The following is a 13,192-nucleotide window of genomic DNA, read 5'->3' as shown; positions in this document are numbered from 1 at the left end:
CCTCTCTGTTTCCTATGTTCCAGCCAGTTTTTAATCCACATGAGTATTTCACCCTCAATTCCATGGCTTGCAATTTTCCGAAGTAGTCGTTCATGCGGAACCTTGTCGAACGCCTTCTGAAAATCCAGATATACAATGTCAACCAGATCGCCCTTGTCTATCTGTCTGTTTACTCCCTCAAAGAAGTGCAGCAAGTTCGTCAAACACGATCTGCCTTTGCTAAAACCGTGCTGACTGGTCCTCATCAGCCTGTGTCCGTCAAGGTGATCAATGATGCTGTCCTTTATCAGTGACTCTACCATCTTTCCCGGTACCGAGGTCAGACTCACCGGTCTGTCGTTCCCCGGATCTCACCTCGAACCTTTCTTGAAGATCGGTGTAACATTCGCCACCTTCCATTCTTCCGGAATCTTTCCCGATTTGATCGACAGATTGGCTATTATTTGAAGCAGTTCAGCTATGGTCTTTGATGACCCTCGGATGGATGCCATCCGGTCCCGGGGATTTATCGCTCTTAAGCCTATCAATCTGCCTACATACCTCCTCTAGACTGACCATCAATCCTGTCAACTTTCCGTCTTCGTTTTCAGCATATAGCCTAATGGGTTCTGGTATGCTGTGCTTATCCTCTTCTTAATCTTCTTCCCTACCATGAGTCTCATCCCTTCGTAATTCCCTTTTCGGAAGTTCAGTGCCGTGGATGTTGTTTTGGACCGATGTTTCTCCCCTGCGTCCAGATCAAAGCGGATCATATTGTGATTGCTGCTTCCCAGCGTCCCTTCTACTTCTACATCTTGTGCTGGTCCTCGCAGGCCATTTAGAATTAAGTCCAGAATTGCATTTCCTCTAGTATTTTCCTTGACAAGTTGTTCCAGGAAGCAATCGCCTATAGCATCCAAGAACTTGGTCTCTCTAATGTAGCCGGAGGTGCCTAGGTTCCAGTCTATTCCCGGATAGTTGAAGTCACCCATGATAACTGTGTTGCCTCCCTTGCAGTTGCATTTAATCTCGTCTGTCATTTCTCCATCAATTTTTTTGGACTGCCCTGGGGGTCGGTAGTAGATGCTGATCTTCGTTTCCAGGCCATTTGTTCCTGGAATTTTGACCCATAGAGACTCTAACTTATCCGTCAGTTGTGGCGTGTTCTCTCCAGCAGATTCAATTTCCTCTTTGACGTATATGGCAACGCCCCCACCTTTTTTGAGCCACTCTGTCTCTGTGGTATAGTTTGTATCCTGGTAGCACAGTGTCCAAGACGTTTTCCTCAGTCCACCATGTTTCCGTGATGCCTATGATGTCAATGTTATCTTTTTATGCTATGGCTTCTAATTCACCCATCTTATTTGTAAGGCTCCTTGCATACACTTGAGTTTGCAGCTTTTTCCTTTCTTGCATTTCCTTCCCTCTTGTGTCCTTTTCGATCTCTCTTGCCAGTAATCCGGTGAGTCTTTCCCTCTATCTTCTTGCACGGTATCCTCTGGGTATACCGGTTCCCGAACCATCGACTCTCTCTCTCTGTCGACTGTCGGCTTTTCCCTTCTTCCTAGTTTAGAAACTTGTCCACTTCTCTCTTGATGTTGCTTGCAAGTAGCCTCGTTCTCTCAGCTGTGGAGGAAGTGCATTCCATAACTGCCGGCCAATAATATAAAAAGATGGAGGATCTATATTCATCAAATTATACAATTTAAAAGAAGGATCATCCAATAAAGTCTTAGATTCAGAATTTAAAGATCTTGATGGATGATGCAGATGCAATGTAGATGCGATGGCAACTGAAATTTGGTCTCTTACTATCTTAAATACTAATACAAGAATTTTAAACTGAATTTTGAATTCAATGAGTAACCAGTGGAGTTTCCACAAAACTGTTGAAATATAGTCAAACCTAGAAAGTTTCAAGTTTCGAGTTTATTTAAAATTTCTTATACCACCTATGCGGCATACAAAAATGTTAAAACCGTCTGTTAACTACAATACAGTTTAAAAACACACAACACTAGGGCAAAAAATAAAAAAATTTACAAACAGGCAAGAGGGAAAGAAGGGCTAGAACTACAATTTGTAAAGAAAAGAAAACATGTAAGGGGAAAAAAAATAGGGAAGGGAGCAGGTATTAAGAATCCTTCTAGGTACTAGGTCGTCCTTAAAAGGAGAGTTAGGTTTCAAAAGCGTCAAGGAAGAGAAATGTCTTTAATTTCGACTTAAAGTCTGTTAGTGTAAGTTTTTCGCGTAGGTAGTTTGGAATACTGTTCCAAAGAGAGGGGGCGCTAACAGAAAAAATTGCAGACCTTAATGTATTTATATGTTTCAATGATGGGATAGTAAGAAGGTTTTGAGCTGTAGATCGTAAAGTCGTTGTAAGGGATAAGTAGGCCACCTAGAACCTTTGTATTTGCAACTGCGTAGCCTGTAAACTTTGCAAAAACTTTTTAGGCAATCCAATTAATAAATTATTAGAATAATCAAAATTGGGAATGATAATACTTTGAATCAACAATATAAAATTCTATTCAATCAAATAATCTTTCAAGTGCTTCAAAGCTTTTAATTTTGAAAAGTAGTATGAATTATTTTCTTGACTTAATTTTTCATTGTGAATGATGGGTCAACAATTATACCAAGTGATCGTACATTTTTGGTCAAATAAATTGTTTCCCCATACAATTAAAATGAAGAACTATCTATCATTGGATGTGGACTACGGAACATCACCTGAGTTTTGCTAACATTCAGTTTCAAGTGATTAGTGTGCATTCAACAGTTAATAGCCCGTAAATACAAAGTAAATCAAGACTTGTTAAATGAAAACTGTATCCTACAAAAAGAATTGAATATCAGCATAAATACAGTACTAGAGGCCCAGCCTGTTCATAAGTTCTCAAAGAGGTTTCATAAAGATATTAAACAGATGACTACTACTACTACTACTACTACTATTTATCACTTCTATAGCACTAAAGGTTTTCACGGCCTTCCTGAAATTCCATAGATTGTCTAGCGATCTAATGGATGTGGGGATTATGACCAGTCCAAGGCTTTCACTTGACCTGCTACACATCTCTTTTTAACTTGGCACTGATGTGTTTGGATATCAGGCCCAGATGAGCATGCATTTCACTTAGAACAACAACTTTTGCCTACAACTTGAACTTTACCTGTTTATTTTTATATTTCTTGGTGTAGCGTGGTGACACAAAGCATTCGGGTTTGATATCCATGCTGTCAGGATCAGAAGATGCCTGAGGAGCAGCAACACAATTCTTCATTTTTAGAAATGAAAGGATATTATGAACCTCAGGACGATACGAACTATCAGCCATTGTTTTCCCTTTAGAGGCCAAAATGCAAGCTGCCATCCATTTAGCATACTGGTTTTCCTATTTTAAAAAAAATACAAAATACTATAATTAGTATAAAGAGATAAAAATAATATGGGTTTTCATTCCTCAAGGATCATGATGATACAATATAGGCCACTCATAGTCTGAAACTCCTTTATTTTATTTCAGCAAAAGGATCTTGGAATCTTTGTACATAAGAATTACCATACTGGGACAGACCAAAGGTCAAGCTCAGTATCCTGTTTCCAATAGTGGCCAACCCAGGTCCCAAGTACCTAGCTAGATCCCAAGTTGTAAAACACATAGGAGCTAATTAAGAAGCCATGATTTTTAGGGACAGGGATGCATCTAAATGGTGGTATTCTAATCACTTAAGGGTAAGTCCATATCAACTGGTCCAGTTTCAAGGAGGGTCCCCAATCGACATCTTCCATGGATACAAAATAGTGGCCCAAATAAAGGGGTCTCTAACTCTGGACTTGGTTGAAATCATGCCTCAAAATTCTGGATATCCCCTGAAAAAATTTAATTAGTTTCTGAGATGGCTGGGTGGAGATGAGAACTCAAATGTAAGTGGCCACTTATCGTAAATGGCTTACCAACCAGTGGAAAAGCATACCTCATGATTTGATAGCATGTACTTTGACAGAGGACATGTGCATGGGTGGAATCTGGACAGAACATAGGCAGAGCAAGTAAATATGTGAGTAAATGATAGAATAAAGTAATTTACATGTGTTCTATTATTTAGACCCGGGCATTTCTTCCAGTTATAGGGCTTGTATAAGTGATCATACCTTATATGTAAGTGTGTTTTCTGCCACTTGCTCTACTATACTATACAGAAAAGTAGATGCCTACTTTTCATAATAGAATAGGCTGGACATAGGCATGAAAAGGGGTAAAGGTGATGGAATACCACTCTCACCAGGAAAGATTTAACAGCTTAGGGCTTTTCAGCTTACAGAAGAGATGAAAATATGATAATAGTTTACAAAATAACTGGTGCAGAGCAAGTGTTGTAGAAGGACTGTCTAGTAAGGTTTGTCTTTTTGCAGAGGATACCAAAATCTATAATAGTGTAGACACCCTGGAGGGTGTGGATAGCATGAGGCGGGATCTAGCAAAGCTTGAAGAATGGTCAAGTTATTGGCAACTAAGGTTTAATGCTAAAAAAAAATGGAAGTTCATGCACCTAAGCTTCAAAAATCCAAGGGAATGGTATAGTATAGGAGGTGAAATACTTCTGTGTGCAAAAGAAGAGCTGGACTTAGGGATGATCATATCTGGTGATCTTAGAGTAGAAAAAATGGTAGAAAAGGCAATGGTCCAAGTCAGAAAGATGCTCAGGTGCATAATGAGAGGAGAAAAAAGTGATAATGCTATTGTATAGGCCTCTGGTGAGGACCCATTTGGAATACTGTGTGCAGTTCTGGAGACTGCACCTCCAGAAAGATATAAATAAGATGGATTTGGTCCAGAGGGCAGCTACAAAATTGGTCAGTGGTCTCTGTTATAACCCCCCCCTTTTCACAAAACTACACTAGCATTTTTAGCACTGGTTGCAGAGGTAACAGCTCCGATGCTCATAGAATTCCTTTGAGCTAAAAACTGTGCTATAGTTTTGTAAAAGGGGGAAGTGTATGGGGGTCAGACTTATAGACCTTAATACTGTATGTATACTCTGGAAGAAAGGTGGAAAAGAAGGGATGTGATTGATACATTTTAATATCTCTGTGGCATTAATGTACAAGAGGTGAGCCTTTTTCAAATGAAGGAAAACTAAAGTTAAGAGGTTGTAGGCTTAGGAGTAATCAAAGAAAATATTTGTTTACAGAAAGGGTGGTAGATACATGGAACAGTCTCCTGGTGGAAGTGGTGGAAACAAAAAAATATGTCTGAATTCTAAACAGCGTGGGACAGGCATGTGGGATCTCTTAAGGAGAAGAGGAGATAGTGGATACTGCAGATGGGTGGACTGGATGTGGCCTTTATCTGCCGTCATGTTTTTATGTTTCTACAATAAAGGACGTTCCATAAAAATAATTAGCAGACTTCAATGACATTTCAAAAATTATTATTTTTTTCAGTGAAAAATGAAGGTATGAAATTTCTTATCAGAGACTGAGTTTAAAAAAAGGGTTGGGCTCATTTCTGGAGGACAAGCCCTTCCTCCCTGCAGATATCCAAGGATGCTGTTATATTTACAATAGATCTGAACTGCCTTTCCTTTAGTGTATTTATGGCAAAACCAGAAATTTATCCTAAGACAATTTTCAAATATTTCAGGCTCAATTAATAGGAAGTAAGACAAATCTAGAGACATACCGTACATGTCAATGAAAGATATCTAATATCAATGGATTAGTGCTCTACTCACATTCTCACATCTAAGGCATACTTCATTCATGCCATCTGGAACAGGAATTAGTAATTTAATTCCAAATTTTTTCCCTGCCACATTTACATCTGGCACAACTTCACACCCTGGATGAAAAAGAAGCCAGTTACCAATACAAGAAATAATCTATTCAGATCAATGCTATAACTAAATTTTTTTCCCAACATCCTGTGGCATCTTTTCTCTTAGATTTGGAATTATTGTAACATTATTACTTCTGTACTGTTATAAATATCTTGCTGCTTGTTATAAACCATGAAACTTGCTCCTTGTGACCCTGGGCAAGCCACTCAGGGCTAGATGCACTAAACGCTCCAATCATGTATCGATGGTCGCTAAACCCTAAAAAAACTGACAGGCTTGTTTGGTTTTTTCATTTTTTTTTCTATGGGCATAGATGTTGTGTGTGTGTAACATAAACAACAATATCTGCCCCATAAAAAAACATCGAGCCAGTCACAGGGATATGGTACACAGTGATCCATGACCAGAATAGTTGTAATGGACCATAATCTATTCAGAAAAGACAGGATGATGGACAAAAGGGAGAAGTGGCCCCATAAGCAAAAAAAATAACATTAAAGCAACTGAACAGGAGGCACTTTAGTTAATTTGGAAAAAGAGAATGCAATATCTCATTTTTACGCAGGTGTGATATGCAGACCTTCATCATAGGCAAAAGAAAGATAGAAATTTATTTGAAGGCAGTGGCTTAGTAAAGGTGTGGGGGACACACCACCCCAGGTACTGTCTTGGTGGGGCACCCCCTGCACCTTCCCTGCCCCCCACTGCATGCATGCCCTCCCTTCCTCTATACCTCTTTAATTCTTTGCTGGCGCGAGTGGCATGTCCAACCTGCTGCTCGCGCCAGCTTTGGCTCTTCCCCCTGAAACCACTTCCTGGTCATGGGGCCAGGAAATGACGTCAGAAGGAAAGCCGAGGCCGGGGTGGGCAGCAGGTTGGAGACACTGCTCACACCAGTGAAGAGTTAAAGAGGTAGGGGGAAGGTGTGTGTGAGGTGGGGGAGTGGGATGGCAAAGAAGAGGGCAGTGTGCAGAGAAGAGAGCGGAGGTGGGGAGGATGTCACTACCTGGGTGCCTTCCACCCTTGCTACACCACTGATTGAAAGCATTCACAATATTGCTATGAAAGAGATGTGCTAGTGCAGGATAATTTCAATTTGTCAGGTGTTGATTGGGGCATTTAGCTATGGCGTCATTCAAAGTAGGGAGCTCCTGCATTCTCTGCAGAGAGAACTGTTCCAGCAATTGATAACAGAATCCACACGGGAAGAGCTGACACTTGATTTGGTGCTCATGAATGATTTCACAGTGGGTGATCTTTGGGATTCAGTGATCACCAGATGGTGTGATATAGCATTAGTGCATATGATTCAATCAAAAGTGAAGGTCCTAGACATCAGAAAAATTAACTTTGTCAAGATGGGGGAATATCTCAAGGAGTCATAAGCTGGATACAAACATCTAAGGAAAGAAGTGCACAAAATGAAAAGGAGACTTTTAAGAGCAACAAACTTTTTTGCTAGGAAAGTAAATAAAATAAGAGGAAAAAAAAGCTATTACAGTTTTTGAAAGGAATAAGAGGTTAACATTCAAAAAAGTAAAAGAGGATGAAAAAAAGGAAGACATGCAACAATATCTGGAGAGGCTAAAAGAAGTTAGGAAAGTAGTCAGGAAAGTAAAGATACAAATGGAAGAGAAAAATAGCCAAACAGTTAAATAGGGAGTAAGGGAATAGCAAAACTTTTTATTAGATACATTAGTGACAGAAGGAAGTGCCTATGTTGACATAGACTTAAGTGTGAAGGGGAAGAATATGTAGATGCTGATAAGGATAAAGCGAAAGAGCTTAACAAATATTTTTGTTCAGTGTTCAGAGATGAAGTGTTGGGAGTAGAACCATAGGGAAACCCCCCCACAAATAGGCATGGAAGTGAGGATAGGTCATATGGTTGTCATCTGTTCTGTTCTATATTTCTATGATGACTTTCTGTTAACTATCATGACTAGGCCAATCCTATCAAAGACTACATCCCTTTAGTTCAGATATACATTTTTGGGATGCCAACAAATGAATCATTAGCAATACATTCAAGTGCCAAGCCAAACGATCACTATCTGTTCTGCTCATTTGGTATTTTTTGGGAACCCACAGATTATTAATATCATCTTCATTCTTATTTCCATCAGTATTCACTCCAGAAGATACAGTGCATTCTTATCACCATGCTCTTGTAGGTTCTTCCAAACTTGTCTAACTATGAATGCTAAATAGCTAAAAAGTGTAAACTACAAGTAGCTAAATAACATGTTAAATTGTGCAAAACTGAATGCTCACTTAATTACGCTTCAAGAGCCTTACTTAAAGCTTTTGGGGAGAAATTCCATATGTAGAGCCAAATGTTAAAGTGTTACTTTTTGTGTTGAATTTTTTGATGCAAAACAGTGTTCTAACAGATGCAAGGTGCCAAAATGGGGAGGAAACAGTAGATCTGTATGAAAACACATTTACACACCCATTTGTAGAATAGCACCTATGGGCTCCTTTTACAAAGGTACGTTAGGGCCTTAGCGTGTGGAATAGTGTGCGCTAAATTGTCACGTGTGCTAGCCGCTACCGCCTCCTTTTAAGCAGGTGGTAATTTTTCGGCTAGTGCAAACTATAGCATGCGCTAATCCAGTGCGTGCGCTAAAAACGGTAGCTTTGTAAAAGGAGCCGCAAGTGTTTCTGTGCAGATCTGCAAAGGAAACAAGGCCAAGGGAGGGTCATGGGCAGGCCATGGGTGATCCCTTAAAATGTGTGCCCAGCTTGTGCGCCAGGATGTACACTTGGTTTCAGTTGGTGTAATGTCGAACAAAGGAGAAAGTTCTTTCTCACACTGGAGAAATAGGAAAAAAAACAGTGAAGGTGACCTCTGGGCTCCACAGTATTTTATTCATTCACATAAAGACTCAACAGGCATGTGTTTCAGCCTAACTGGTCTGCATCAGGAGTCTTCTTGAACTCTCCGATCATCACAACAAAACCTTAAGGTAATTCCAAGCCACCTTAAGATTCACTCTTATCGAGCCAGAACTTCTTGCTTTGAAGTGGTTGTGCCTTCTCTTTGTTTACCTCTGGCTGAGCCTTCTTGCGGAGTAGAGGGATTGGAGCACAAACTCTCTTAGAGTTTGTCAGTGTGCCTGGGAGGTTTCTCTGCTTCTGAGCTCTGGATTGCTGCTCTTGAGCAGAAAGCCAGAGTGGAATAACATGGCTGCCATACCATTTCTCAAAGAGAAGGCACAACCACTTCAAAGCAAGAAGTTTTGACTCTATAAGAGTGAATCTTAAGATGGCTTGCAATTACCATAAGGTTTTGTTGTGATGATCGGAGAGTTCAAGAAGACCCCTGATGCAGGCCGGTTGGGCCAAAACATGTGCATGTCGAGTCTTTATGTGAACGAATAAAATACTGTGGAACCCAGAGATCGCCTTAACTTTTTTTTTCCTATTTCAGTTGGTGTAACCCATCAGGGTCTAGGACAATTCATCGTGACTGAATCATTGCGGTCAATTCAGCACAGCCATTTCATTGCTGAATCGACCACAGTGAATTGTCCTAGACCCTAGATAGCTAGAAAGAACGTGAAGGAGAGAATAAAAGGAACACAAGGCTAAACCTATCTGACGTTCTGTATTCCCCGAGTGCTGTAGTTTGAGATGAATTATCTGACCTCTTGTGGGGGGCTATGCTTCCCCCTCTAAAAGTGTGAGCACCCCCCCTCAGCACCCCCTGCATTCTCCCACGTACCAGACCTCTTGTGGGGGAGCTATGCCCCCACACACCCCAAAGGAAGAAGCGCCCTAAGTTAGGAGCACCCCCCACATCCTCCCCAAGGCAGGAATGCCCTCCAGCCCGCATACCTCTGATGTCATATTCTGGTCCTGTGACTAGGAAGTGGCATCAGAAGGGAGCCAAGGTTGGTCAAGCAGGGGGTGGAAGATGTGCCAGTGAAGTTTTGAAGAGTTATGTGGGGGGGGGGGCAGAGAGAAGGAGAGGCATTGGTAGGGGGTGAGGTGGAGGGGGCGGAGAGGAGGAGAGACTTGGGAGGAGGAGAGGCACCGATGGGGGGAGGCAGAGAAGAGAGGCACCGGGGCACGATTCATTGCAGTTTATCATGGAGAGGATGATTCATTGGGGTTGCTTCATTGCGCCCGTGTTGAAACAGCCCGTCATGAAATGGCCACGATGAATCGTCCCATTCCAAACTCCTCACCCTCAAAACTGATCATTAATCCTGGTGCTTTACACAGTTCTATAATGCCCATTATTGAAAAATATTCAGCATCATTTTTTTGGCACTGAATTTTGAGAGCCATTCATAAAATTTCCCTCTTTGTGTATATCTCTCTTAAGAAGTTTTTCAAATTATACCTAGGCAAAAGAGCCTTTCACAAATATTTTGTATATTAGGGTTCCTAGATTTATTCATGGTTTACTTTAGCCCCTTTAACCACATTTGTGCTATGAATTCTTTATTTTTCACATCAATGACATAAAGGAAGCCTGTATTTTTCCAGGTCTGTCTTTCATCTTCTGAACATACCCAGAGGAAATGTTACAGCTGCAACTGCTCACAAAGCAAATTTAATTACATTAAACTGCTGGCACTGCAGAGACATGGCTAGGGGCAAGAATATTTGATAGAGGTTTGCCACAGAGCAAGGGAGACATGCCATAGCAAGCCGCTAAGAAACAAGAAAATAATCCAAGATCGTAATAATTGACTAGAGAAGAAAGATGCCTTACTTGTAGTGCAACGAAAGATACATTTCTAAAATCCATTGAGGCATGTAATTTAAACAAACAAAAATCAATAAAAAAAACACCTCCTGCAGAGTAGACATTTAGCAGTATTTAATTGTTTAAATTTTTGAAACTGTACAACTCCTTCTGCTAAGATTTTAATGTGAATGAAGTATAGGCGGTTCCTGGCAATGTATAAGAAAACAAAGCATAATTTTTCACCATTTCATTGCCACCGGCAAACAAATAAACTGGAACAGACTTGAAGCATGGCTGTTCATAGCTTCCCACAGCTCTAAATATTCTCACAGTCTATATCCTGGGATCGCTGAGTACCAGAGAAACTAATGCCTAGCACTGAATATCTGGGGCTAATTCTGCCTGCAGCTGTTAGCATTTAAAATACACTGATCATCATGGGCTACATATTACCCTCATAAGTTTCATGTATAAGGTTAGGATGGCTATTGATGTGGCCCATTTATAGAGATATATATCGAGAGTGACTGAACATTGTCACATATACTGTAGGCCCTGTACTGGAAATTGAATTAATTAATAAATTAACGGCCTCTTTTACAAAGCCACGCAGCGGCTGCGCGGCGCTAACGGCCCCGAAGCCCATAGAGATTTAAAGGACTTCGGGGCTGTTGCCACGCAGTAGCCGCTAGGGCGGCTTTGTAAAAGAGGCCGCAAGTTTTCTATCCCATCCTCCACCAAGAGTTCAGGACGGGTTACAGGTTAACATACATAATATACAGTTAACAGATTACCCCTGGTTCTTCCTAATACTGATAAAATTTGGCCTTATATTAGTTTACATGGCCAAAAACGCATTCTAGTGAATGCATTCCAGTGTCGGCAGCATAAACAATTTTAAATATCAGCCTCACCATTTTTATGCAATCTGTAGCTTGCTATGTGCTCTTACTCCTTTGCTTACGTAGTGCATAGCTTCTTACCTCTAAGGTTCAGCTTCTCGATGGGTTCTCCATGTCCAGCTTCCTTGTTTTTAAAGTATGCTATAGATGTGTCTTTAAATAAGAACCAATAGGGTTTACATGCTTTTAATGTTAGCTTTTTAGGCCTGCAAGATAAACAGAAAGATCCATTTTAAAAGGTGACATCTATAGCATTTCATCTTTTCAACTGTTATTAATAATCTATTTATTTATTTAAACTTATATACCACTTCAAACCAAAGCAATGGACAATCAACATACAAAATATAAAACGTACATCAAGCAAGCGACTTCCAGAACCTAATGCATTGAACTCTCCAGCTTCACAGAAAAGCTGTCACGTACAATTATATCTTCAACATTTTTTTAAAAAGCATCCCTGGGCTTACACAAACGCATTTGCCTGCTCAAACCATTCCAAAGCTTGACACCCATGGAGGAGAACAACCCTATATGCACCCATGGAGCTTGACAACCCTATATGCACATGTGATGCGAGTGTTTACTCTGTCAAGGTCAGCCTCATTGCATTTTCTGACCTTAACACTCTGGATAGTACTGTTTCAACATGTCCCCAAACTACTCTGGGGCACTATGATATAAGATCTGATGCACAATAGACAGAACCTTGAATTGCAGCCTTTGCTGCACTGGAAGCCAATGCAGCAGCTTCAAGATTGGTATAATGCGGGCCCCTCGAGACATACCCACAATCAATTGTGTTGCAGAATTCATGAACACTTGTAGCGCCTTGCACTTTATCTTTGGTATTCCAAGATAAGAGTGCATTGCAATAATCTAATCTGCTCAAAATGAGCATCTGTACCACAGTGCGAAAATCATATGGCAGGAGCACTGACTTCAACTTGTACAGCAAGCTGAAGCCAATGCTTTTTCTTGTATTGAATTCTTAAACGGGAATAAATATAAATAAAAAAGAAATTTAAAACTACTGTAGTTGAACACACATTGGTATTTGTTTTCATAGACTTCATGATGGTTGCAGTTGTCCGGGTCTTGCTTACTCAGACGCGGCGAGACCCAGACGACTGCAACAATCATGCATTGGTATCTGGCCGCTGGTCTGCCCATCTTACTCTCATTCAAATCAAAATCTGGAAACTGCAAATCTCATTAAGTCTACAAGAATTTGCAATAAAAGTTTGAACTATTTTTGAGTTTTAGAGAGCGAAAAGAAAGAAAACACTTTCACAATGCAGTTCCATAAGTGCATATCTTTAAAACGGGCTACTTGATTTAATTTAGGCTGAAGTGAAGCCTGTTCGCAAAAACCTGCAGCTTATCAGCATGTCCCTTGCCAGATTATATTCACAGGTACATTTGTATTAAAAATAGACTGATCTAACAATTCTTTTTTTCCTAACTAATTTCATCAATCCAGACTAAATTAAATTAAGCATTATTATTATTGAGACTGTGATATATTGGGTTTAAGTGGATAACTTATTTGGTTAGTTTTAACTGGTTATTCAAATACTTAAGAACATAGAAGTGATGTCACAATGGCTTGATTGTCCTATACTGGCTCACTTTGCGGGGCTAGCGAGTGAGGACACATTCTGGCAGGAACCTTTGAGATAAACACTTATTATTTTTATTTGCTTACCTGCTGTTTTGCTCACCTGTTTGAGGTAGAAATATTTGAAATCTACGCTCAGAT

At 40.3% G+C, this 13,192-nt stretch overlaps 1 protein-coding gene across 1 annotated transcript in view; it reads right to left on the bottom strand.

Moving 5' to 3' along the window:
• FERMT1 (fermitin family member 1) overlaps window positions 1-13,192 on the bottom strand; it is a 130,810-nt gene that overhangs the window by 15,473 nt on the left and 102,145 nt on the right. Inside the window, exons 10-12 of the mRNA XM_033939982.1 lie at window positions 11,512-11,636; window positions 5,722-5,828; window positions 3,156-3,377 (exon numbers count right to left, since the gene is read on the bottom strand). Coding sequence (XP_033795873.1) covers window positions 3,156-3,377; window positions 5,722-5,828; window positions 11,512-11,636 — 454 coding nt within the window. The remainder of the gene's footprint in view (window positions 1-3,155; window positions 3,378-5,721; window positions 5,829-11,511; window positions 11,637-13,192) is intronic.

The sequence above is a fragment of the Geotrypetes seraphini genome, chromosome 3, assembly GCF_902459505.1.
Source record: "Geotrypetes seraphini chromosome 3, aGeoSer1.1, whole genome shotgun sequence".
Lineage (NCBI taxonomy): Eukaryota > Metazoa > Chordata > Amphibia > Gymnophiona > Dermophiidae > Geotrypetes > Geotrypetes seraphini.
The sequence above is the reverse complement of the archived record's forward strand: the minus strand, read 5'-3'. Positions and strand labels throughout refer to the sequence as shown.